This window comes from Lutzomyia longipalpis, chromosome 3 (assembly GCF_024334085.1).
Source record: "Lutzomyia longipalpis isolate SR_M1_2022 chromosome 3, ASM2433408v1".
Classification (NCBI taxonomy): domain Eukaryota; kingdom Metazoa; phylum Arthropoda; class Insecta; order Diptera; family Psychodidae; genus Lutzomyia; species Lutzomyia longipalpis.
The window spans coordinates 26,324,143-26,349,051 of NC_074709.1; the positions used below are offsets into that span (position 1 = coordinate 26,324,143).

The window sequence follows — 24,909 nt, forward strand, 5'->3', positions numbered from 1 at the left end:
GTGTCTCCTCCCAAGACGAAGTACTTTTCTACATCCGAGGGATGTGTAAAGAATGATGTCTTCAAAGCTTTGTATGTCTTCTTTTTTGGCACTTCATTTACAGCGGGCATTTCGCCACGATGTACAATGTTATAAAGGTTAAATGGCTCAGGGGGGCCTGGGCCCCCCGATAATTCACTCATCACTTAAATAAAACTTTTTTAGATGAACTTTTCCGATAGGAGTGAAAAAAAAATCAATAAATCAAATTATAAACCTTTTAAGGCTTAAAAATCAAAAATTTCGCTCTGTGCTCTCACAATCACGTCTAGCTCGTTTAGGAGTTTACACAGGACTGCAAACTGACTTAAACAACGATTTTATGCAGATTCGTATCGCAAAATGCTTCTCATTGTAACTTTTTTTCACACCTTCTCACAGAAGAAGGAAGATTTCCATAAGATCATAATGTTTGCACACACAGTGGAAAAGATACGGGAGGAAATGAAATTATCTCCTTTTGCTTGGCAAACTCCACTCCGTATCACCTGCTCTCCCGCACCAACCCAAAGGTATGGTGGGTACTTACACAGGGAGGACGAAAAGATACTTGATGTGGTCTCCCTGTTGTGCCACAATATTGCACAGAAAATCCGGGAAATAAACAATTTCTTCTCCACCCCCAGGAGTTTGTAAAAATATCTGTATTAGAGAAATGGTTAGACCGATAGTTTGGCTTTGGCAAAAAAAAAGAGGGTGGAAGGAAATTTCGCCCCGTCTGGCCAGGAGCGAGAAAAAGGGTTGAAAGAGCTCACGAAGTAGGGATAAAGTGAGCACAATGGATGATGACATTTTCATTTTCTCGTTTCAATTTCATAGCTTTATGTGTTGCTTTTCGGGGTTTGGGAGGAAAAAACATACACGGAGATTGGAAATACATGCCAGGAAAAGAAACCCCAACTAAATAGCTTCGTTTGGGGCAGGGGCTGAGGTAGTTGGAAAGCAAAGGAAATTCCTTTTATGAGCTGGGGGGAAACTTTGGGGAAATTTGCATTATCTGGATGTTTACTCGTATTTTGCCGTCGGAAATTATTTCTTTATTAAAGATATATTGACTATTTTAACCTACTTTTGATCAAAATATTTATAAATTAGGGGAGACTGGGGTAAACATGAGAATGGGTTCGGAGTTTTCTTTGATTTAATTAACTTTAATTTGAGAATTTTAATTAAGTATGCTTAGAAAAGATTTTCTTCAGAATTGAAGCTTTTATTGCTTCAAACTTTCTTCTAAAATGGAAAGAAATTGAATATTTTGCCACTAAAACCTTTGCGAATGTAGAAATTCATTCCCAAATGTAAAATGTAAAAAAAAGCTCCCCAGAACTTCCACTAAAAGCACATAAAAATTTCCCTAAAGTGTTCCAAATTTTCTTTTCAATGTGAAAGTGGAAAAATGCACAAGTATTGCAAGTCCCAGAAAAAAGAGGAGAAGAAGAAAATTATCCGGAAAGAAAATAAAAACTAAATCTTGTCGGGAAGTTTCTGGTGCAGTATCCTACTCCTCCCCTTTTGCTTCTCATGTCGTAGACATTGTGGATACACTGGTGCGCGAGTACACCAAATAAACCTGCCCATTATGTCTGCACATTAAAAGGCTCCCAACGTGCACACATTCTTTACTTTAGGGGGGTGGAGGGATGGATGGAAAAATTCCCATATTCCCCCTTCCCATTTTTCCCATTCTTCTCGTACATTTTCTCCTTTCTTTTCATCCCGAACTCTCTCGTGCAACTTTCTGCCTTCATTTTTGAATTTCCACCCGTCATTGCGGAAAAAAGTCCCTCCCACCCACGAGTGGAAAATGTAAAAGACTCCACCATAGAGAGCACACTATTGTTAAGTAAGATAGACTCTTTTCCACTCAAACTTGAATTTCTTTTTGTGTGCAAAAATACATAATATTGCTGCTTCTTTCTCAAAAAAAAAAAACATGTAGTCTACAATATTATGTTTTTGGCTGTTCGTAAAATTGTTAAGAAGATTACCGGAGGGTGTTAAAAATTGCACATATGTATATAAAGCTTTGACGCTTCAACTTTCCTCAAAAGTTTATTTTAGAGAGAAGAGATTTTGCTTGAATTAATGTAAAACACATGAGAGAAATTATTTTTATAGAAGTATTTAATCCTTCCCACAAGAGCGAACTATAAGGTCCATCTGACAGGATACTAGGCGCCTCCACTGAAAAGTTAAGCTTATTTGGAAATTAACTTTTCCTTTCATTCTGTTGGGAATTTCTCGTTTCATTTTCTTAAGAAGAAAAATTGATCATTTTATGGTCAATTGTCGGAGAAGGAGAAGATGAAATTCAGGATTTGACTTTTTACGAATTTTCTCGGCTGTCATTTGCTCATTGTTTTGTAGATATAAAGCTCCTTCTTCAGGTATAAATTTTTAAGGGTGAAGAATGTTTATTTTGCGATACAATTGAGCAATTTCTGAATATTCTCACTATATTTTTTTGATAAATTAATTAGGAATAAAGAAGCAGACCAGGCGCCTCCACTGCAGTCTTTCGCATATATTGCATTGCAATGGAGGCGCCTGGTTAACCATAAAAGCTCTAATTTTTGTACAAGTTTTTGATTTTTTTGTTCTCAAAGGAAACAATTTTATTTTATTAGAAAATTTATGAAGTCCTTTTAAAAATTCAAAACACAATTCTCGATGTTCCAACTCACCCCAATTGATGGTATTTGAATAAAATTCCCCACCCATTTGTACTAAATTCACCCCGTATAGACTTCCATGCTCTCCAGCCCTTTACAATTCAATCAATTCTTAACAAAGTTCTCTCGCAAAAACTTCTCAAATTCATTATCAAGGTGTTAATTGAGTCTCAAATTAAGCTGAAGTATGTTCGCAAAACACATAAACACGTGTTAATCAATATTAAACTACAAAACTTTGTTAAGAATTTATCCTATGTTGAAAAGGACGATGTGTGGCTCATTGGAAGGTGGCATGGAAGAAAATGCAAAATCACGGTTGACGTGTTACACGGAGGAGACAAAGATATAAATTGAATTCATTAAATGACTCTCATCGTTCACATACAATTTGGCCACACATGTCGATTTCGTGGAAATTGTATTAAGAGTCGCTTTTCGAGGACCTATACCCATTAGGGGTCCCTCCAACAGACTACAGAGACATTCTATGTCAACACGATCCATGTTGGGAGCAATAATCTCACACGATGAGGATACTTTGAGGGGTTTTGTAGGACGTGCTTTTAGCCCCACAAGTAAAGCTCCATGAGGCGTGATGCTGCTTCAACCGTATATTTAGGATATTCGCTTGTTAATTTTCCATCGAACTGACCGCTCTGTCGTTACACCTCTTTGAGCATCGACACGAAAGCTCGATAAGGGTGAGCTATATACTTTTGCATAAAACACGTGAAAGTTGGGGAAGGTAATTAAAAAGTGAAATTAATTGCCCCTTTTTTGCACCATCACACACAACCGTATTTTGTTGTAGCGACGTCGGCACACCCACGCAAAACAACAAAGTTGGTGATTTACAAGAAAGTACCACGCGGATGTGCGAAAGAAGTGAAAACACATTCGTGCCAACCGCATAAATTTAATTAAACCAAACAAATTGTCATTGTGGTAAATAACATTCCGCTAATTTCACTTAAATACATCCCATGAGAAAGAAATACGACCGCTCTCTCTGGAAATTAAACTACACACACACTTTGTTCTTTTGCTTACATTTTAAACATTAAACAAAGACATTTGCTGGAGGTACGATGGATTCCTCAAAAGACCATCATTCCATTTAATTGCAATTTATAAGCGTTTTGTGCAATTAAGAGTGTCCAAATGACAAATGTTTATCAATAGTTTTTCAATATATTTATTTCAATTTCTCAAGAACTTTTAATTTGCAAAGTTTTCTCATTTTTCTTGGTGAAGTTGTTAATTAATGTTTCATCAGAGGAAATTTAAAAATTTTCTTTTAGAATCCTATTAAAAAAAATATAAATGAATAATTTAGTAGAGGTGGGAGGTCAGAGATTCTCCAAGATAACGTTCGGGGGATCTTGAATGCAAAATTCAATCAAAAAACGGTTTTAAGAATCAAAAAGTATTTTTAATTAACCCAAATGCATCTATAAATCTAAGTCCTTTCACTGAAATTCCTTAAAAAATAATCCATTAACCGATTTAGACTTTAAAAGTTTCATTAAAGACGAAATGTTTATACATTTTCACAATTTATCAAAAATGGTTAATTAAACAAAATTTCTACTTCCTAATCTAATCTCCAGGATTTTTTTTTAAATTTTCGCAAAGTTTGTTTTCAAAACTGACTAAAACATTTAATTTTCAATTAAAATTCTTGAAATATTGCAGAAAAAGTTCTAAAATATTTCCTTAAATCGAATTCAATTGATTTTTTTATGAAAATAAGAGCTCCGATTCCGACTTCCGATTAAACTAAATTCAATACAATATAGGTAATAACCTGAGCTTAAAGCTTGACAAGATCTCCATAAAGATTTTCAGTTACTTTCCATGAAAATTCACATAATTTTGGAAGAAAAAAAATGCAGACGACCACACAAAATAATAATGTGGGGATTATTTGGGTTAAAAGCAACACCAAACCAAACATTTTCCAATTAAAATTTATCTCTGGAATCATTCTGTGTGTACCACCGACCACATGAAAATGGGAAAAGTAGTCATATTTTTTTTTACATGAATATTCTCAAAAACTCATTTAATAACCCCGCCAAAGCTGTACGAAATATTGTGGCCACACTGAGTGGAGTTCTCGGTGCTTTTTTTCCTCAAATACTCCTCTGTTTAAATCTTGTCCCCGCATCTAAATCTCTTTCTCTCTATTTACATTTTCCTGATGGTTTTTTGTTTACATACAGTATTTATTATTATATACAGATACGGAATACAGATAGCGGAAAATGGAGGAAAAAAATAATCCATATAGACTGCATTGAATTTTTCCATTTCTATTTTTGCAATACAATATGCGCAAATCTATTGTTTATGTTTGATGTGTATAATGTGTTGTTCACAAATAAATACATTTTAAGTTTAAACTGCAAATTATTTCATTTATGCGCAGCACAGTGTGTAGCAGGAAAAGCAAAGAAGACACGAAGAAGGGGAAAGGGGGATTTTAAGGAGAATGCAATAGCCCAACATGAAAAATCATACATCTTGTCGAAAGGAAAAATTTAATCAATTTGTTATTGGAAAATATTGCAACCCCCTTATAGAGAAGCCTTGGAGAAGGAAAGTTTATTTTTATGACTTTTTTCCAAACTCTCTCCGCACAATTCTGGTCTCGTTCATCGTAATTTTATTGTTTTATGGAAATTTTTCTCATATTTCTACTCTTTCCCCATTCACCCTGCAACCTCCCCCATGCCCAGACCGAAGAAAAAAAAACAGCCCAAAATATAATGTGCTAACAGAACAAGTCGTTTTGACTGCGAGAATGAAAATGATCAAGATGTTCGAGACACAGAGAATTAGAAGAGATTTTTGAGGCGAATGTCGTTGACTGATTTGCAAAAGAAGTAGGCATTGAAAGGAGTTTATTCATTTCAATATGACCCATAATTAGTTTTATTCTAAGAAACAATTAGAAGAAATGTCCTTGAAGAAGGGTATTGAAAGGAATAAGAATCCGCCAAAGGCACTTTCCTTATTCTACTGGAAGAGGAGGTAAACAATAACGTTTCATGTACTTGTAAAAAAAATACATGAAACATTTGAGCTGATGTTTCGTCAATTTGTAGGTAGATTGGCGTTAAAAGAAAAAACATAAAAACACAAAAGTGACGTCATTTTTTTTTGCATTTTTAGCGAATTTTTCAGTCTGTTCAATTAACAGAATGAGAAGATTTTTTTGGCGTTTAACTTTTTTTCTTTAACCCTCTCGTATGAAATTATGTGTCCGAATTATTTTCTCGAATGAAATCATAACTCATATAAGCATGCATAAGCTCCTTTTTAAAACTACTTTCATGGAAATCTAAGATTCTTAAAACTTCCGCAAAGAAAACATGCCTAGAACATCTTGGCTGTTGAATAATTTTAAACACAAGAACACTCCTTTGAATTTTGTTGGAAATTTATAATTTTCCAGTCTGTGATTCTCATAAAAGTATTGAAGAAAGTAAAATTCAGAATACATTAAATTCGTGAAAATTCTTCACTGCATTTTATTGGTTTAATGTTCTTCTTTCTATACAAGATGTTTTATTGCTCATATAAGATGCAACAGCTATAAGGGGTCTGTTTAGAAGTCTCCTCCATTCCCATAATTTGATTTATTTTGACCAAAAATTCCAAAATTGGATGTTCTTTCTCTCAATTTAAGGTTTTCCCTTGCAGAGAAAATTTATCTACGACGTCTTTGATAAATTCAATTTCTCTACAAATTTTCATCAATTTCTCTATTTTTTAACCATAAAGTATAAATATAAAATATCATATAGACACTAATATGTATTTTATGGTACTTTCTTGCGATGAATTTGTATATTTGATAAATGTCCTGCGGGGATATAAAATTCTCATGATACATAAATTGTCGATAATGTGGCATCCATCATAAAATTATTTATATATTAATTTTTATTTGCACTTTTTTTTTGCTCAAACAATTTGAAGAATATTTTATCGTCTTGTCTAAATATGGGAGGAAAATGTGGTTTTTTAGAATTTTTCCCGCTGATGAGGAAACTTGAGGGGGGAAGGCAATGAGGAGGAGAGATGGGGGTGTTGTACTTGAATAAACAAGCCGCAATGTCAATCGATTTCACGAATCATTTGTCGTTTGATAAAACATCTTTCCCGCAGCAGAGATTTATATAAATTTTCCATTAGAACGCATTGGAAGTGTTGGTTTGGCTGAGTGATTGGGTTTGGTTATCATTTTATATTTAGGGGGGGGGGGGTTTATTGATTTTTTTCTTGTTGATTTTCTTCCTTAACCTTTCCGGGAATGACTTCACTTTTTTCCGTGGAAAAGGTGAAAGCTCTGAGATTGACTAGAGAGAAAGATTTAGCTGGAGAATTTTGTTTTTCGTGAGAGGAGCTTTTTTTTCTCAAATTTTTTTTTTCTTTGAAAGCTTTCATTTGAAAAGTGTTTGAAAATAAGTTCTTTGAAAGTTAATAAAATGTTGGAATTTTTTTTTCGATTATTCTAAACTCCAGAAAAATTATTTCTAAAGAACAAAGAAAAATAATAAAAAGAATCACTTAAATTATAAATAACCTCTATACCTACATGGGAAGTTCTACTTAGAATGAATTAAATTCCTTCCTTTGCAAAATTTCCCCGTGAATTTGCATTTCAATTCAATCAATCACTGTAGTACGCGTGTATTGAGAAGCCTTCCTGGGGGATCCTCCTCTCCCGATACATCCAGCCATCCCCGCTTTATGAATTGGGGCCTAATGACGCAAAAACCCCACCATCCATGGGCTGAATGTAAAGACGTAAAAAAAAGAACAACGCGTAGCAAGGCGAGATGAATAAAATTTACAACCGATACCATCTCATCCCCTTCCCCAGATTTTCTTTTACTCTTCCTCCATTTTATAATTCCCAAACCTCGCGCAATGATAAAAAATGTGTTAAAAACCAAAAGCTGACAAGCCCCAAACCACAAGAAAGGATGTAAAAAGGGATGAAAACATTGTGTATGAGCCTGAGAGGGGAGTGTGAGTGCGTTTAGGGGGTGGGCGTAACAGCCAAATTCCGATGAAATTGCACGTTGCTGAGATTTTTCTTATACTATATACTAACATTGGGAAAATCCATCCCCCTCTGTTTCATTGAACATCTCCCCGTAGGAGCTTTCATGCATACAAATTCCTCAATAAAGGGCTTCGGTACGATGTCCTCGCTCGATCTCGCGAAAAACTCCCAGAAAAGGATTCCTTCAAAGCCCACCCATTCAGCTCTAAAGCTCAGAGGAGACTGATGTAAGAAAATTCTGGAGGAAACCACACAAGTTGCTGCGCACATTTTTCCCCTCATTTCCCGGAAAATTCCCCTCTTTTTGTGTGCAAAAGAGACAACCTGCCCTGCGTGGAGACCTTCCGGAAAAATTTGTGGTTCGGCATGGAGATGTTTTCATGATAATTTTCACTGACTTTTCACAAATCCACACCACACTGGTCTCTCATTATACATGTACAAAAAAAATAAAATCATAATTAACATGGATTGTACTTGGAGAGCGCCCCATAAAAGAGGTGCTACACAGAGAGAGAAAGAGCCCTTGTTGGCCTCGCGTGAGGAGAAATAGGTCATGAGGATTTTGCATTAATTCCCAACCATGATTTTTGCTCTGTTTCCAGTCTTAAAATAATGAAGATAGAGAAGATGAGGAGGAGATGAAGGGGCGAGAATCAACAAGATATGGGCATTGTTCTTATGTTAGACTATGTTTTTGTTTTCTTTCATAGTTCCCTCAAGGAGAGAGAATAAAGAGAAATGCTTAAAGGCTTTTGAATTTCGCTTGAGATATTTTTTAAAAATTGTTTTCAGGAGGATTTTTAAACGATTTTTCAAACTTATTTTGAATTTAAGAGAGAATTTTTATAGGGAATAGTTCTTACTGCCAAATTACGCCTGAAAGTATGCAAATATCCATTCAAACTTAACAAAATAGTTAAGGTTTCAATGAAAATTTTAAAACCTGCATTTTCATAACAATTATCTTGTATTTAAAGACGCTATTACCTAATAAAAGTTCCCGCTAAATTAATTTTAAGGATCTCCTATAATAAATAAATTAAAATGTACTAGAAAAGAAATAATAAAAAAATCCCCTCCAAGTTGTAACATAAAATTTCGAAGTTTATTCCCTCTCCGTGAAGGAGCTAAATAATTTGCAATAATCATGTCTTGTGCAGAAATATAAAGCACCATGAAATAAAGCATATAATAGCCATTTTGCAATAAAAGTGCGTAATTTATAATATATAATTAAATTCCAAAAGCAGCTTCATGCTAAATGGTGGCAGTAATTATTCTCAATTAGATTGATGCGAATAATTTGACAAGAATAAGGGAGCTTTATTTGGAATTAATGCCATGATAATAAATTATTGAAATTTTCCTCGTCCTTATTGCAGATAATAATTCAATTTTCATGTAATTCCCAAAAAAGAAACGATTAAAAATTCATTCGTGTTTCGCGCGCGTGGATGTTAAAGCTCTAAAATGGAAAATTCTTCTGAGAAAAGCTTTTTTCGAGTGAAATGAAAATTAAATTTGTTTCTTGAATTATTTTGAAGAAAATGTTTTCTGTGAGGGTTCTGTTTCTAAATTTTATAGCAGCTAAAAGCCGAATTGTAGATAAATTTCAAATTTTATGGCGTACATGAGTCTAAGCTAGATTCACTTAGCAACACATTTTTTTCACAAATTCGTAACATATCGCAACAAAGTCTTTTTTCCTCACAAATTTTCCAGCACACACCTCAGTGGCAAACCATAATAAATTGATTCACGTTTATTTTTACAAGACTGACAAGTAGTTTTTAATCATAGCATAGAAAGTATTAAAATTTTCCCCATAAAACACTGTCAAAGCTCCCCCGTTGAGCTTTTTTCTCCATACAAAAAAAATAATCCCATCAGTAGAGTAGAGAATGTTTTATGGAAGTTCTTCGTGATAGTTTTATGTAAAAGTTTGCATTTGCTTTACCTTTATTGGTTTATTTTTTTTTGGTAAAATAAGTGTGGTAAGGGTTGAGTTTTATTACGTAAGAAAATTGGGTGAGAATGTGATAGAAGTTGTTCTAATAAAATCTTTGAATTTAAGAATTTTAAAAGATTACTTTTCTTTGGAGCAAAAAAAAATTAAGCAAAGAGGTCAGGAAAAAGTTATATGAAAAAGGGAAATAATTTCTTTCAATGGAAATTAATTGTTTATTCGAATTCAAACATTTCAATTCGATTGAATTTATTCAATATAGAATTTAGTTTAATTAAATGCCTGATGAAAGTCTAAAAATATCTTCGAAAAGCCTTTTAGCTGTGATTCTTTACTCCATAATCTGAATCTCTTTAGGACTAAAATCAGAATAGTTTTTTCTACTTAAAATTAATAATTTTAGGCTTAAATTTACTTTTTTTCGGCTTGAATTTAGACCTATTTTAGGACTTAAAACCAAATTATATTTTTCAGCCTGAATTTACTACTGTTCAGACTTGAATTTACTAATTTCCGGCTTGAATTTAGTCCTTTTTAGGCTTAAACTAAATATTTTTTTATGCTATCTGCTTTTTAGTCTATGTCTTTTTAAACTGAAAACCAAATAACATTTTTCAGTTTGAATGTATTCTGTTTCAAGCTTGAATTCAGTATTTTTAGGCTTGAATTTACTACTTTTCGGCTAAAATTAATTCCTTTTTATGCTTGAATTTACTACTTTTAATTTCTTCTAACGAATCATCTGTGAAAATCCGAATATTTCAAATCAGATAAACACCCCTTGTTTCAAAATTTCCTTTTTTATTAGTTTAATTTCAATTATAAACTAATACAAAACTATAATAATTAATAAATAAACTTCACCCCCAACAATTCGATATTTGTTTATCAATTAAATCCCCAAAGGCTTTTCAAAGCAATATAAAGTTTAAAGATAGACTGGCTAGAAAGTACAATACAAACCTCTCTCTGAAATGGTAACTTCCAGCAACTTCTGCAGAATATTATGAGCAATTTTGGGATGAATATAGTAAATATTTCAGTTTCAATGCAACTGACTTCAATATAATTAGTGTTGTGTATATAACCCCCAAATAGCATCACCCCCGCCCCATTCTGTGAGGGAAGTTTCTCTGTGCAACAGGAAATGTGTTTGTGGACTTTAAATTTATCGCTGCTACACAACTTCCAACTCTTTCGGCAACCAAAAGGGGTTGGTGGCGGTTGCACCCACCACACATCAAGAATTCCTTGAAATGCAGCCAAAAATTTTATATGCTTTCTACGTGGGGGGAAAATGTGTGGGAGGGAGGGAACATTTTGGGAATTTTAAAGAGCTTTTTAAGTTAAATGAAGACGAGACTTACCCATGTCGTCGATAATTGGGGCCATACGGAGGGTAACTCCTACCAATAAGAGGCACATTACCAGAAGAAGACAAGCCGTTGCGATTATCGTCCATCGAGCCCTCTTCGGGAGGTCATCAGGATCGATTACCTGTGCGATGGGAGAGAGAGAGAGAGAGCCCAACCATCGCCACGTGTTAGTATGGATGGAATAGACAGACGGTTTTATGTCTGGGAAATATTGTGGTGATGTTTCCGCATGTTTTAGGTCAAAGACACACACAGAAGATGTCTCTCTGGGGAATGTCAATTCCATTCCCCATTCCCCCTCCCCATTAGATATTACAACGAAGCTTTCGTGCGTCAGCTTTGTGCTATTTCACAATTTAAATATTTCAATTGGCCACATATTGCTGCGGAAAAGCTCCATTTAGGAAAGGACCCACGAACCATATCCCAATCATCATGGTAAATGGGCCAAAAACCAAAATACTAATCTACATGGTTTAGTCTGTAATTCCCACAAGATTTATTGATTGAGGACCAGAAGTTTTTTGAAGGTTTTAGAAAAAAAATTAGTATTTTGAATTGAAATTTAATTGATTTAATATGTGATGCGAATTTGATTGAAAAAAAAATCGAATTTATTTAATCATTAAATCATTAAATATTTTATTAAGTACGAGAAAAAATTGCACCGAAAATTTCCTTCAAACTTTAATCTTAACCTGTTAAGGATTGAAGTCAAATCTCTTTTAAGAATTTTCAAATTCTAATGAATTGTTAACTAAAGATTCTTAAAAAATCAACTTCTTTTCTGGAGCTTTAAATTCTAAATAATTCCACAAAGTTTTCTATAGACAGAATACTCACTTTCACAGTCTGCTCATCGAGATCGTGCACCAAAATCTTCCTTGTTTTGTGTCTTTTCTTCTTACAATGCTTATGATGTCTGAAATTACAAAAAAGAAAAGAAACAAAACTCGTTAAAAATTAATAATTTATTTTTAAAAAAATTTAAAGAATATTTCATCAGAAACTTTATAGAATATTCTTAATTAACTTTAAAGCATTCCAGAAGTAGTTTTATCTTCATTTGAGCCTTCATTCCATTTAATTGTTTCAAGTTTTGTGAAATACTCTCTCAACACGATAAGTTGCCAGGGGATTTGTATGGCAAAACGAAATTATACTACAATAGCATTTTCTAGTAGAATTAAGAAGTTCTGCAGGATTCTAGATAAGATTTCGAAGTGATTGAATTGTTTAATTGATTTTATAGCGCTATAACGTTGTGAATGATACACAGTTTCTTTAAACAAAGTTAGATTTTTTTTATAAAAGTTTTAAATGAAGAATTATTTAATTTAATTTTTATCTTCTTTAAAATAGAAACATTGAAATTTAGAAAAATAAATAGAAATTTTATATTTTAAGCATTTATTCACATAAATAGGATTTTCTTAAAAATTATTGCGATACTTTATCCTCAAATAGTCTTCAGTTTTTAAGATTCTAGAAAATCCCATTGCTAGGTTAGCTTCTTTAGACAAAAAGCTCTTAATCTCTTCTAGAATTTATTTTTTAAACGTATATATCATAAATATCTTCTGCAAAAATCAATGAATTTAATCTTTAATCTCTCATTTAGCTGCTGGGCAACTCGGTATGCACGGTCCATGGGAACTAATTAATTATAGGACTATTCTAAATGAGAATTTGGCCTCCAACTCACTTGTGCTTGTGCCTCCGTTGTCCTGGGATGACAGCCTCAACGTCTCCATTGCGCTCCGGGTCGATTTGCAGCGACACATCGTAGATGAAGTCCTCATCGTAGTGGAGATCTCTGTGCAAAATGGCATACACAATGTTTCATTAGCCCAGAACAAAATGCCTTCCCTGAGGGAATGGCGGCAGCGGTGATGACTTACATGGGTTGGTTGGGTGGTCGACTTAGGATGCAATGCTGGAGGCCACTGGTAGACGGATACACGAGAACGGGGTCTGAGAGTCGATGAGCTCTCTCTGTGAAAGATAAATTACTTTTGTGAGTACTTTGGATGTGTTGTTGAGGAGGTGACTTACTGTGCCAGTTCTTTTTCTTCCTCGCCGAGTCCTCGCCAATGGACTCTTCCGCTGGGGGCGGCACTTCGTCATCATGTCGTGCCTTTGGCAAACGATGCATCTTGATCATATCACATGGAGTCTTATTGGCAGTCGCCATCACAGGCATGTGTGACTGTGCTAATTGATTAAAACTACTCACGAATCCCTGCGACAGGGGATTTGTCGCCTGATAATTGACTGAGGCCTCGTGGTGACTGGCACCCGTGCTTTCCCGACGACCCCGTGCCCGTGGCTCTGTCCTGGCCACCTCTGGCCTTGGCTCGGACGTAGCTGCTGGAGCGGATTGGCCAGAGTGGATACTGAGATCCGGAGAGTCGCTCTGCAGATGCCGCGGCAGGATGGGGCTGCACTGTGCACTAATGGATTTTGCCTCGAGGATACGCAAACGATGTCGCTCCTGTTCCAGCAGGAGACTCGCTTCGCGCAAATTGTACTTCCTCTTTGTGCTTTTGACCACATCCACTTTCCGCGGGGCTTCGGGTGATACGCACGGAGTCTCCAGGATGTCCTCTTTGAATCTCGCCCGTACCTGCCGTCGTGGCTTCATCCGTACAATGACATCATCACTCTGACTCAACTTCTCCCCATCGGCCACATCTCTAATGGCCGCCGTTGCTGCTGCCTCCCCGGTCCGGCACATATCGCTCCGGATGCTGACGATATCAAAGTGATCCAGCTCCACAGCAACCCCACTCCCACTTGTATCCGTCTCCGCTTGCAGACTCAGCATCCGTGGGCTGTCCACTGCAGGTGATTCACATCGTGGCACTTCCTCCACTTCCGCCCTCACGGGTGCCATCTCCACCGCCTCCACAGTATCCTCCTGCTGCACCTTCCCATTTGCTGACTCTGCAGCAGCACACTCTGTATCCACCTCATCCGGTGGGCGACCGAAAAAGCGCCTCCCAAACAGGAAGCGCCTCTTTTTGGCCTGCTTCAGTCGTGCCTTCTCCTCGCATTCCCTCTTGATGGCCACAATCTTGTTCTCCACGAGTGTCGTGAAAACCGCCTCGAATTTAATGGCACGACTCAGATCTTCCAGGACATCGCTTGTGCACACAGCCTTGTCCACCTTCATTGCACCATCTGCACTTCCTCACCATTACTGGAGCAACATTTCTCGCCCTTTCAGCAATTCCTCGTTGTGGGTGAGATCTGCAAATGAAAGGCAACATTTTAGTTAAGACGGAGAAAAAGATAGTTTATCACGGACAAAAGGAAGGAATTTGCATTGAAAATTCCCTTCCTGGCCATTTCCCATACAACAACGAAGCTTCAAAATAATGGTCCTTAAAGCTAATGGTTCGCATTCTCATATGAAAAGCCACCCTTTCATGGAGAAGTTGCAAAAAGAAATTCAGCAAGGGGTGCTTATCTGGGGGATATTTGGACATTGGGTGAAATTCACCATTCAGACAGTCTTACGAAATCTTAAGATTACTTAAGAAAAACTTAAGATTTCTTAAGAAAAGTTAAGAAAACTTAAGAAATCTTAAGAATTCTTAAGATTTCTTAAGACTGTCTGAATGGTGAATTTCACCCTTTATCGATGTCTTATTGACTTTTTTGATTCGCGTGAATGTTTATCAATTATTTCCAAACATTTCTTTATTTTTTTTTCTTTATTTATTGAATAATTTTCAAATATTCTACAAATAAACAGAATATTTGTTTTTAATTCCGAATATCCGTTTAATATTCATACAGATGATTTCCCCCTGAAGAGAAAAGAGACTTCTGTAGATTATTCAAGGACATGCGGAGATTTTTAAGGCCGTTTTGGCATAAATTTCAAATGAAAAATAAGCCTTTTTTGAATGAAAAATCAATAAATAATTTTCCTTTTTCCAGAGAATTTTTTTTTTTGGAATATTTCAATACCCTAAATTTCCTGAAGGATATCCTGCAAATAACCATGTAGGTACATCTAAAAGTTTAATGGACAGGGATGGTGATTAATGGGTGAAAATGTGAACGAGTTTAATTGAAAAGTTAGCACCTTTTTGGCTTTTAATATTTCAACAGAAGAGAAATTGATTTTACACCAAAAAGCTCCTGCAAAAAGCTGCAAAATATATATCCGCCACACAGTTGTCGTAAATTTGGAATCATTCGTGCTTCAACGCCCACATTTTGTGTCCAAAAATAATAGTTTTTTTTTAACTTGGCATGAAGGGCATATTTTGCAGAAGGTCTGCCTTGACGCTTGTCTGCGTGGGACATGCAAAACTTCCGGAGGAATGAAAATATGTTTTTATTTTTTCACTCTGCAGGAAAGTTTTGTCAAATGAAACCTTCGTAGTAAACCACGAAGCTGGGGAAAGAGCAAACTTTGTGCGTCCTGTGAATTTTTAAGCATCCCCCGCAGCGTGTGTAGAAAATTGCGGCTTCTTTTTTTTCCACCACCATCCTCAACATCAAAAGAAGGATTTTATTCTTTGTCGTCCTTGGCTGTCAATTAGTTTCAATTCAGGCACCTTTTGGCTCCATTCACTCAACCCCCTTTCTGCGTGGAATTTCCTCCTTCATACCTCGTTCTCGTTTTGCAAATCAATAGCAGAGTCAGGAGCGGCTTTTTTGTGTTGTTGCTGCTAAAGGAACTCCCTCACTTCCTGTAGAAGCAGGAAGATGAGAAATCCACACACAGACACACATGTTGGGGGCACTTGTGAAGCTCTATTTGAGCATACAAAACGCATTCAGAACTTATCCCAATCGGGGATTGAAGCTCCACCACTTGGCCCATTGATGCAATAAAATACTCGAGAGATTTTCCATGAGCACAGGAAGAAAAAAGCTCCCCAAGAGAGGCATTCAAGCCAATGTCATGGTGCTTTTCAACATAAAAAGGACATCTCTATGCTGTGGATGCTGTGAGGATTTTTGCACCATGTCCACGATACACAAGCAAGGAGAAAAAAATAGACTCAAGACGATAAATAATTTTCTAGCCACCCGTACGGAAAACTCACCAACATTAACTTTTCAACTTTGTGCTTTCGGTTTTTTTTGCAATAAATATGAACTTTGAAGTTTCCTGATTTTTTTTATTATTCACTGAATTAATTTGTAATAATCTGAATGTAATTTGGGGGCTTAGAAAGGCAAGAAAATAATATATTATGAGAAAGAAATGATTGAGAATCATAAAATTGCGGCAGACGCATCATGAAGCTCAAGAAGAGTAATTTCTAACGTACCTAGATATTGGAATTCCTTTAAAAAGTATTTTTTCTTCAATTATATTTATGTATTTCCGTTAATTTCAGTCAATTCAGACTTAGATTAAGCCCATTAAGCTAGATAAAAGTTTAAACCATTAAAATTATTGGTAGAAAATATTCTTTTTTGGATAAAATTAAAAATTTCAAATAAAGAATGTATTTGAGGCTAAAATAAACGTAAACTTGTTGAAATTTTAACGTTAATTGTTTGTGTGGGAGGGCACACGTTAATTGTAAGACAGATTTGGAAATTAAAGTCAAACTTCCAAATATATTGATGTTAAATTTTCTCAATTAGAAATTCTGAATTTTCAAAAATTAAACAGTAACAATTACTAACGTTTGACTTTTCTCTTATTTATAACCGTTTAACTGATTTTATTCGTTTAAAATTCTAATGTTTGACGTTTTACTTCTAAAATTCTAACAAATGGCATTAACTTTAGAAAATTCAATCAATTGATATTTCCTTCTTAAATTTCTAAAGTACGATTTTAGAATAATTTATAAAATACGAATTTAAATGAATAAGGCATGAATAAAACATTTAAATTCGTTTTTTTAAATAATTGAAAAATCGTACATTAGAATTTTGATATAGGGAAACGTCAAAAGTTACAAGCTTGTGAGGCTAGAAACGTCAAACGTTAGAATTTTAAAGGGATAAAATCAATTGTTAAACCATTAAGACAAAACTTCTAACTTAAATTCAACGTTTGAAAATTTTTTTTTTATTATACAGCAAATTAAAGTATCTTTTTCCAACGCCATCTATTGAGAAATCTAACTTCTTTTCTCAGGCAAAAATAACAACCAAATTTAAGCATTTTTTATTCCAGCTTTTCATGCTTTTATCTCTTCTATCTCTCTGTGTGTTTTCACACAGATTCTTTGCATCAGCAATGAAAGAAGAAAGAAAAGTGATTGCCACTCACGGTGTGAGAAAAATTGCACTGCAATTCACTTTGTCATGAAGGATTCCTTGCTATTCTCCCTCACACACACAAGGAATAAAGGATAGTGCTGGGGAATCCTTCACTCAGAAAGGGATTCCTCTTGAAATATTTAATGGCAAATCCCATGACAAGAATTTCAATATCCTGTTTGATTTCCCCATCATACCATTCAAATTGGTTGCATTTAATCATTTTCGCACCACCAACTTTCAAGGATATCCGTCTGTTCACAATTCACATCCCCCTCCTTCCCCGTCGTCTCACAAATTTCCTTGGTTTGTTGAGATAAAAACTTGCGGAATCAGTGGCAGTTTCTTGCACCACATCGTCTCCCACCCACTTTCCACTCTTTCTCTCACCAAAGTTGTCTCGTTGACATAATGCTTGAGAAGCTTTTTTTTTTGCATTGTCCGGAAGAAATGATGTTGACAATGAAACGGAGGAGGGTGGAAGGATAAGAAGAATGAATATCTCTCGGAATGTTTCCGCCGTGCGATTGCGAAAAGCTCCCACGTACATCATGAAAGGGATGAAGGGTGAATTTTTATGCGAGTTTGCATGCAGAAAATCGTTAAAATCACAAAAATATTTTACTTTACATGTCCCAGATAACGTTCTGCCGCTTAATGCGGGATCACACTGTAAATATTCAATGATTTATTCCTCCGCAGGACATTCAAGGAATAATTTGCTCCATTTTCGCAGAAGCGATCATGGCAAAAAATCCGCCCATCGATTGCGAAGTTTTTCCTCGATGCTGACCCACAAAAAAACTCCCTTCATTCGCCTACACGAAGCTCTATATGAATTACGAATGCAACCTGTTGCTGAGGGAGAGCGCAAAAGCATCCAAAATCCAGCCAACACCGAAAATCCTCCACATATTGGCGCTAAACCACCCACCCACCCCCCAAAAGTTCAATATTAGATGCATATTCAAGGAATCGGGCAAACTTTGAACAAAATTCCACATGCATTCTCTCTCTCTGGAGAAATAGAAGTTGCTTTGGAATGCAATTGAATTTGCATGAATTTTCTCTTTTCCCTCCCTTTCTGGCAAATTGGAAATTCAAAAAAATATCTTCTTTGAGAATTGTTCTCATCTCCTTTTGTGCCAATTTCTCATTTCTCTTCTTATCAAATTTCGTAAATTTTTGAATTTCAATTGAGAATTGAGAAACCTCAATAAATTGCAAAAAAAACGATCTCTGTGAGAATTCAATCAATCAGACAAATAAAAAAATCTTTCTTTTGAATTTTTTTTACACCAAACAATTCAATTGGTACACCCTGTTTAAAAAAAAACAGACGGATTTGCAACTGCAACATGACACGCAATCTTTCGCGTTTGGGGTGGAAGAAATAAACAGACTGTAAATTCACTTTGCCCCATAAAATGAAATGAAAATAAACAAATTAAACGTTTATTATGATGTTTCGACAAACATTTGCTTTGCATTCGCATCCTCTTAAAAGCCAAATAGCATATACACGCGGCAATGAGCATAATTTCCTCAGCACGTTGATTCGCGCCACAGAGTCGCATTGTCGGGGAAAAACTTCTGTGAGAATAGTTAAAAGTTTTATTAAAATTCATCTCTTGTGCATTCTTGGAGAAAATTAAATGTGTTTTGTGGGAAAATTTCGGGTATTTAGTTGGACAAAATCAATCAGCTTTCGGGGGGAGACTAAAATAATAAATATAGGAGTCTTTAATAAATAAACTTTACGGAGTGTTTGGGTTCTTTTGAAGAGCGGGGATCAAAGAAAAGCCAAAAGAAAATATTTTGAAAGAAAATTTCTTGATAAAATTACACTGAGGCTCCGAATTAAGCTACAAGCAATTCAAGTATAGATATACGAATTATTCTTTACGTTTGCATTTGAATTTTAACCCTTTCGCGATCTTTGGATCATACGTAGATCTAAACGTGAAACATTTAAATTCCCCAAATATTTATGGATTTAATTGTTTTTTAAAGTTATAAATGAATTAAATTCACGCAGAAGAGGCTAAAAAAGACATTTTTTCTGAAAAATTTCTTCTGAAATCTTTTGGAGAATAAACATTGCGATAAAAATAGCGCATGTTTCAAGGTTTCTATGTTTCACGTGGGCACGAAAGAGCTAGAGAAAAATCAATTGAAGCATATGCTTTATGCATTTAACTACATCGATACAGAACTTTGCGTTCATTGCGAAAATTCTCCGGAAAATAAATCTAAAAATATGAAATTGTATATCAATTTGAAGAGACTCTGAAATAAACATAGAAGATTGAATTGCAATAACAATACTTATTATTTGGGGCAGAAACATCCGAGTGGAGTGCAAATAGCATAAGTTTCATCCTAAAATGTATTGCATATGGTTGCGTATTGATTTCTCTTCCGTATTTCAAATTAAATATTAACTAGTTCACAGTGAGTGCAATGTTCCCTTCGCCAATAAAATAATGATTTGTATGTGAGAAATATGATTTAAAATAGAGCATAGTTGAATGATTTTAATGTTGTGTTAAAAATACAACCAACGTCTTTAAGAATCTTGTATAATTGTTTTGTACAACTCTTTCATTTCGACATGAAACAGTATAGAAACATTAAAACATTCAGTATTCTCAAATGGATTTTTAATCAATAGACTCTGTCAAAAGACACTTCTCAATCAAAACGTCTTCCTTGGTCTATTGTACAAAATTTTAACGCATTTGTAGCTTAGAAAAAGTGGGAAAATAATTAAATAAATTTAAAATGAAATGTTTCTCGTTTGTATCATCATCGTATGACTTAATTGACGGGTGTATCATATTCATATAAATTCATTCAAATTCATTCCGAATATTCGTTTTTGGAGCAAAATTATTCAACTCATTTTCAGCATAAAATCACACGAAGTGAAGTAAAATCAACGTAGCAAAGGCTCAAGAAACGCGCTTAGAAAAATTTAAAAAAATTCCAAAGCTTTCTAAAGCCGTTCCTGCTCATTTTAAACAAATGTTAACCTGCTCAATAGTGAACACATTCCACAAATTCCACATAGAAAAAGACTACTAAACAGATATCCATTTTAACGATTTATGAGAATTAATTTATTGCATTGGGTCATTGCATTGGCCTGTGAGCACACACGGAAAGTCCTTTCAACGTTGTTGTCCAGCAATAAGCAGTTGTAAATATTTTACGACGTGATTCCATGTGAAAGAGTCCTTCTCGTAACACACAGTGATCAGCAATATGGGGCGGTGGAGCTCCTGTGGAGCTGAGAAGCCCACAACGCGTTGTGGGGGTGAATGAAAAGGATAAATAGAATCCGATTTACGATATTCATGCCCATATATTGCCCTATGAATGACACATAAAACCCATCTCTCTGCCTCATTACATTGAGACAGACATAGTGGCAGGGTGGAGGGTGCGTGATGGATATATTGCGTAAGTCATAAAATATTACCTCACACCCCCCGCACATACATATGTCGGAGCTTTTGGGATTCCTCCAACACACACTCCGAGCTCCCACCACCACTGAGCAATTTGACTCTCTTCACAATAAATCAAGAGCATCGTATCAATTTTTATTGAAACTCTCAACGCGCGGGGAAAGTTCGGCAAAAAGATGATTTTTTTGCAAGAGGTTTCATTTTTTTTCTATTGAGGATTATCGACAACATTATGCCTCATTTGCTCTCTCAACAATCCATCCTCTTTCCCCATCCGTCAAATGCAACCTGAAGATTGTTGCAAAGAATTGATATCATCGTGTACTTGCCAAGGCACATCCCCCGCATCAAAACAACTTTCTACAAATGTTTTTTGCTCTTTAAAATAAGTGGGAGGAGGCAAAAAGTTTTCTGCAACAAAGTTTATAATATTCTTTACAGTTGGATTGCATTTGGCAGTTGCCATGTGATGCAAAAGTTCCTCCTCCACAGTGCAGGAGGGACTTTTCTTCAGATGCGAGGGAGATTTTAATTTAAACAAGACACTTGTTGATGGTCGCCAGTGGAGGCGCCGAGTGGGGGTGTGTTGGAAAGTCAAGTAAGATAAAAACTAACTGAATACGCTGAAAAGTATGTTCACCACACCATTTTATCACGGTCAATAATCACGCGAGATAATTCTCCTTAATAAATTTCCACCAAATTGTGCATAAAAGAAAAATAGTGAGATGAAAATTGGTGGTGAAAATTGTTAGAATGTTATGCTTTCAAATGACTTTTAGGAGTCGAAAATTGCTTTAGCGGCGGCTTGAAAATTTTTCTGATTTAGTAGAAAAGTAGTAAATTTAATCGTGATTTTATTGACCCCAGTTCAGGGGTAATTTGGATCATTTCAGTCACATCTATTTCTGTCTGTGAGTAAAACAGATATTTTTTTTTAATCAAAAGTACATAATATTGTAAATTAAATCGTTCTAATTGTAAATGAAATGATTTTTTGACATATTTACTCGATTTTCTTTTAAATTTCTGTTAATTCTATGTATTTAATTCTATGTATCTATGCCCATCGTACATCATAATCACAAATTGAATTTGTAGATGATAAATGTATAGAATAGTGTAAAGATCAAATGTGGATTGAGAATAAAGAATAATAAAAAAAAAAAATTTACGAACGGGGCAAAAATGTTGATTGTCAATTTTAAGTGTTAAATCGCTGCATAAACGTTCATTAATCGCAAAATCATTAAGATAAACCTTAAAATCTATTATTGAAACCATTTTTTAGAATATAAATGGGCTTTCAAGCTCGTTCTTTCAGTGTTTTTATCCAAAACTGAAAATTCAAATTCCTTTTTTGTGAATAAAATTCAAATTGGAATTTAGGATAAAATCATCCGATAGATTTCTTTAGACGTACTAGACCCACTAAATCGCATTTTTAAATATTTTTTCACCGTTGAATCATAAAGAATAAAATAATTTTCAACCGCTTTTTCATCTTTTTCAGCCAGTGAATTTCCCTGGTGAAAACAAAATTGCTTAATTTTGACAAAAGTTTGGTTTATTCATTTTAAAAATTAATAAAATAGCAAAATCGTTAAAAGCTTTAATCGGATAAATATAAAAAATGCAAATAAGTGAAATTAATTGAGAATTTTGCACAAAAATCGTACTGATTCATTTGGCCCCGTGATTGAAATAAAATAAAACATTTCAATAAAACGAAAGTTTAGCCGCCTCATTGGCTCTCATTGCATCCCGAAAGAGCGAATAAAAAGGTGCGGATGGTTAATTGAGAGTGGAATTCAATAATCTTTAAATAAAAACAAACCATAGTTCAGATGAGTACCCAATAGACTATAGCAGAGAGTTGCATAAACAAATTTTACGATGTGAAAAGTCAATCATAACGCGTCCAGTTATAAGAGTTGGTGTCCCACAACGTGTAGAAGTTTGTTTATGCGTTGTAATACTATTTGTGAACAATATTAGTAGGCAAAGTTGATTTTTTAGTGAAATTCAGCAATTTGATGCATAAAAATTGTCATATCTCTTGTTCTATAACACCTACAGAAATTTCATGACTAGTTTTGGAAAGGTCTTGAAATAAGCTATAATTTGACATATATCTCAATAATTTTCAAGGTCACCTCCAGAACACAAAATGGCGGATTTTTGTTTCACCAAAACAGTTTTTCGCATTTTTCGTCCTGAAGGAATGGTTCTAGAGGTTTCTGATGTTCTAGAAAGTTGTAGATAATTGCAAAACCTTTAATTTGATACAAAGTTGAGTCAAATCGGACAAGCGGTTCAAGAGATATGGTTCTTAGAACTTTTCAAATGCAAGAATTATTCAAATGGCCATATCTTCTAAACGGCGACATAGATTTTCTTCATTTTCGGACTGGTGACAGATATTGAGTCAGGCTACAACATATCAAAATTTAAAGGAAATCTATAACAGATGTTGGGAGATATTGCCTCTTAAAGTTAGGCAATTTTTGTTTTTGATTTTAGCGCCTCTTGCGGATGTTTTTGGAACTTGGAATGTTCTATACAGTTGTAGGGCTTCTTGAAACCTTTCATTTGATACCAAGATGATCAAAATCGGTCAAGCCGTTCTCGAGTTGTATCGAAAAAACACTTTTTGCTTAAGGCCGCCATATTTGCTAAACCGCTTGACCGATTGTCAAGTATGAATTGTTGATGAAAACGTCTCTCTGAGCTCTACAACATACTAAAATTTCAGACCTCTAGCTATAAGGGAAGTGATTGATAGTATTTCAAAATGGCGGACGGCGGCCATCTTGGATTTTGAAAATGCGAAAAAATGAAATTTTACACCCATATTTCTATAGAAAACTTCAAACCGGAAGTCTCTATCTCTTACCGTTCGAAAGTTATAAGGCAAAGTTTAGGCGACCGGCCGGCAGGCCGGCAGGCCGGCCGGCAGGCCGGCCGGATCAAAAATTTTCCACCACCATTTTCGTAATGTGGGATGTCTAAAACGTGCTCATACCAAGTTTGAACCCGATCTGAGGTGGCCGGTTTTTCCGACGATTACAATACTTGGTGTTGGCCACGAAGTGGAACACCAACTAATAAACAATTATATTGGTTGTGAAAAGGAGAAAATGGTCTTGTCGATAAATCAATGGGTTGGGGTGTTGATGGATGCCATCGATTTCACGAGGGAGGGTGGGGGGACGAAAATTGCCACAATTGAATGAGTTGGAGGGAGAACAAGAGGAAATGGCATGGCATACAAACTTTGAGATTGAGAAGAGAGATTTGCTGCCGCGAGGTGCAAAGCCCCGAAGAATGGCTTTTCCGCGCCTTTCATCTCCTCCTTTTTCCCACCACAATGGCGCAATTTCCTCCAAATGTTACCCCCCAAACACTCCCACTTGCCGACATATCGGTGCAAAAGTGACTCCCAAATGGAATGGAGCGACGTTGTCTCGCCGTGTGACGTCACACTGCTGAATTCCGACCCATATGGGTTAAATATAGTTCACTGCAGTGTGAATGCGTTATATTGCTGAGGTCACCCTCTCTCTCCTCTCCACAGGGTGGCGACCACAAAGCGGCACCTCTCTCTATATATGCAGAGTACACCAGCCTGAATCCTCTTCTGTGTGTGCAGGATGTAGGGCTCTTACCAAGGAGTTTGCCAAATAATTTTGGAGAGAAATTAATTAAAAGCTCCCTCCCCATTCCACCCCCCACCTTAAAGCTGTCCCCCCAAAAATTCCTCAAACTACCAAAATTCGATAAAATAAAATGTTATTAATCATAAAAATCTCCCTCAAAATCTCATAATCTTTTTTCATTCGACCATTCACAGCCAAATTGCTCGCAATCGAGAGGATTTTTTGTGTGTATGCCTGGGCCTGAACTCTGCCATGGAATAAACAAAGCTCTTTGTTCTTTTATGAGACGTTTCCTCATGCAAAATTACGCGCTTTATTGAGGTCGTCGCGGTGCTAAAAAGCAGACTATTTGATTTATCAAATTAAATGAAGAATTTTTGGGTTTTTTTCTT

The 24,909-nt window shown here is 35.4% G+C and overlaps 1 protein-coding gene across 1 annotated transcript in view; it reads right to left on the bottom strand.

Annotated features, from left to right (window-relative positions):
- Positions 1-24,909, bottom strand: part of LOC129793494 (uncharacterized) — a 94,833-nt gene that overhangs the window by 61,438 nt on the left and 8,486 nt on the right. Inside the window, exons 2-6 of the mRNA XM_055833587.1 lie at positions 13,195-14,391; positions 13,041-13,134; positions 12,845-12,955; positions 11,983-12,061; positions 11,131-11,260 (exon numbers count right to left, since the gene is read on the bottom strand). Of these exons, the coding sequence (XP_055689562.1) occupies positions 11,131-11,260; positions 11,983-12,061; positions 12,845-12,955; positions 13,041-13,134; positions 13,195-14,314 (1,534 nt within the window). The 5' untranslated portion in view covers positions 14,315-14,391. The remainder of the gene's footprint in view (positions 1-11,130; positions 11,261-11,982; positions 12,062-12,844; positions 12,956-13,040; positions 13,135-13,194; positions 14,392-24,909) is intronic.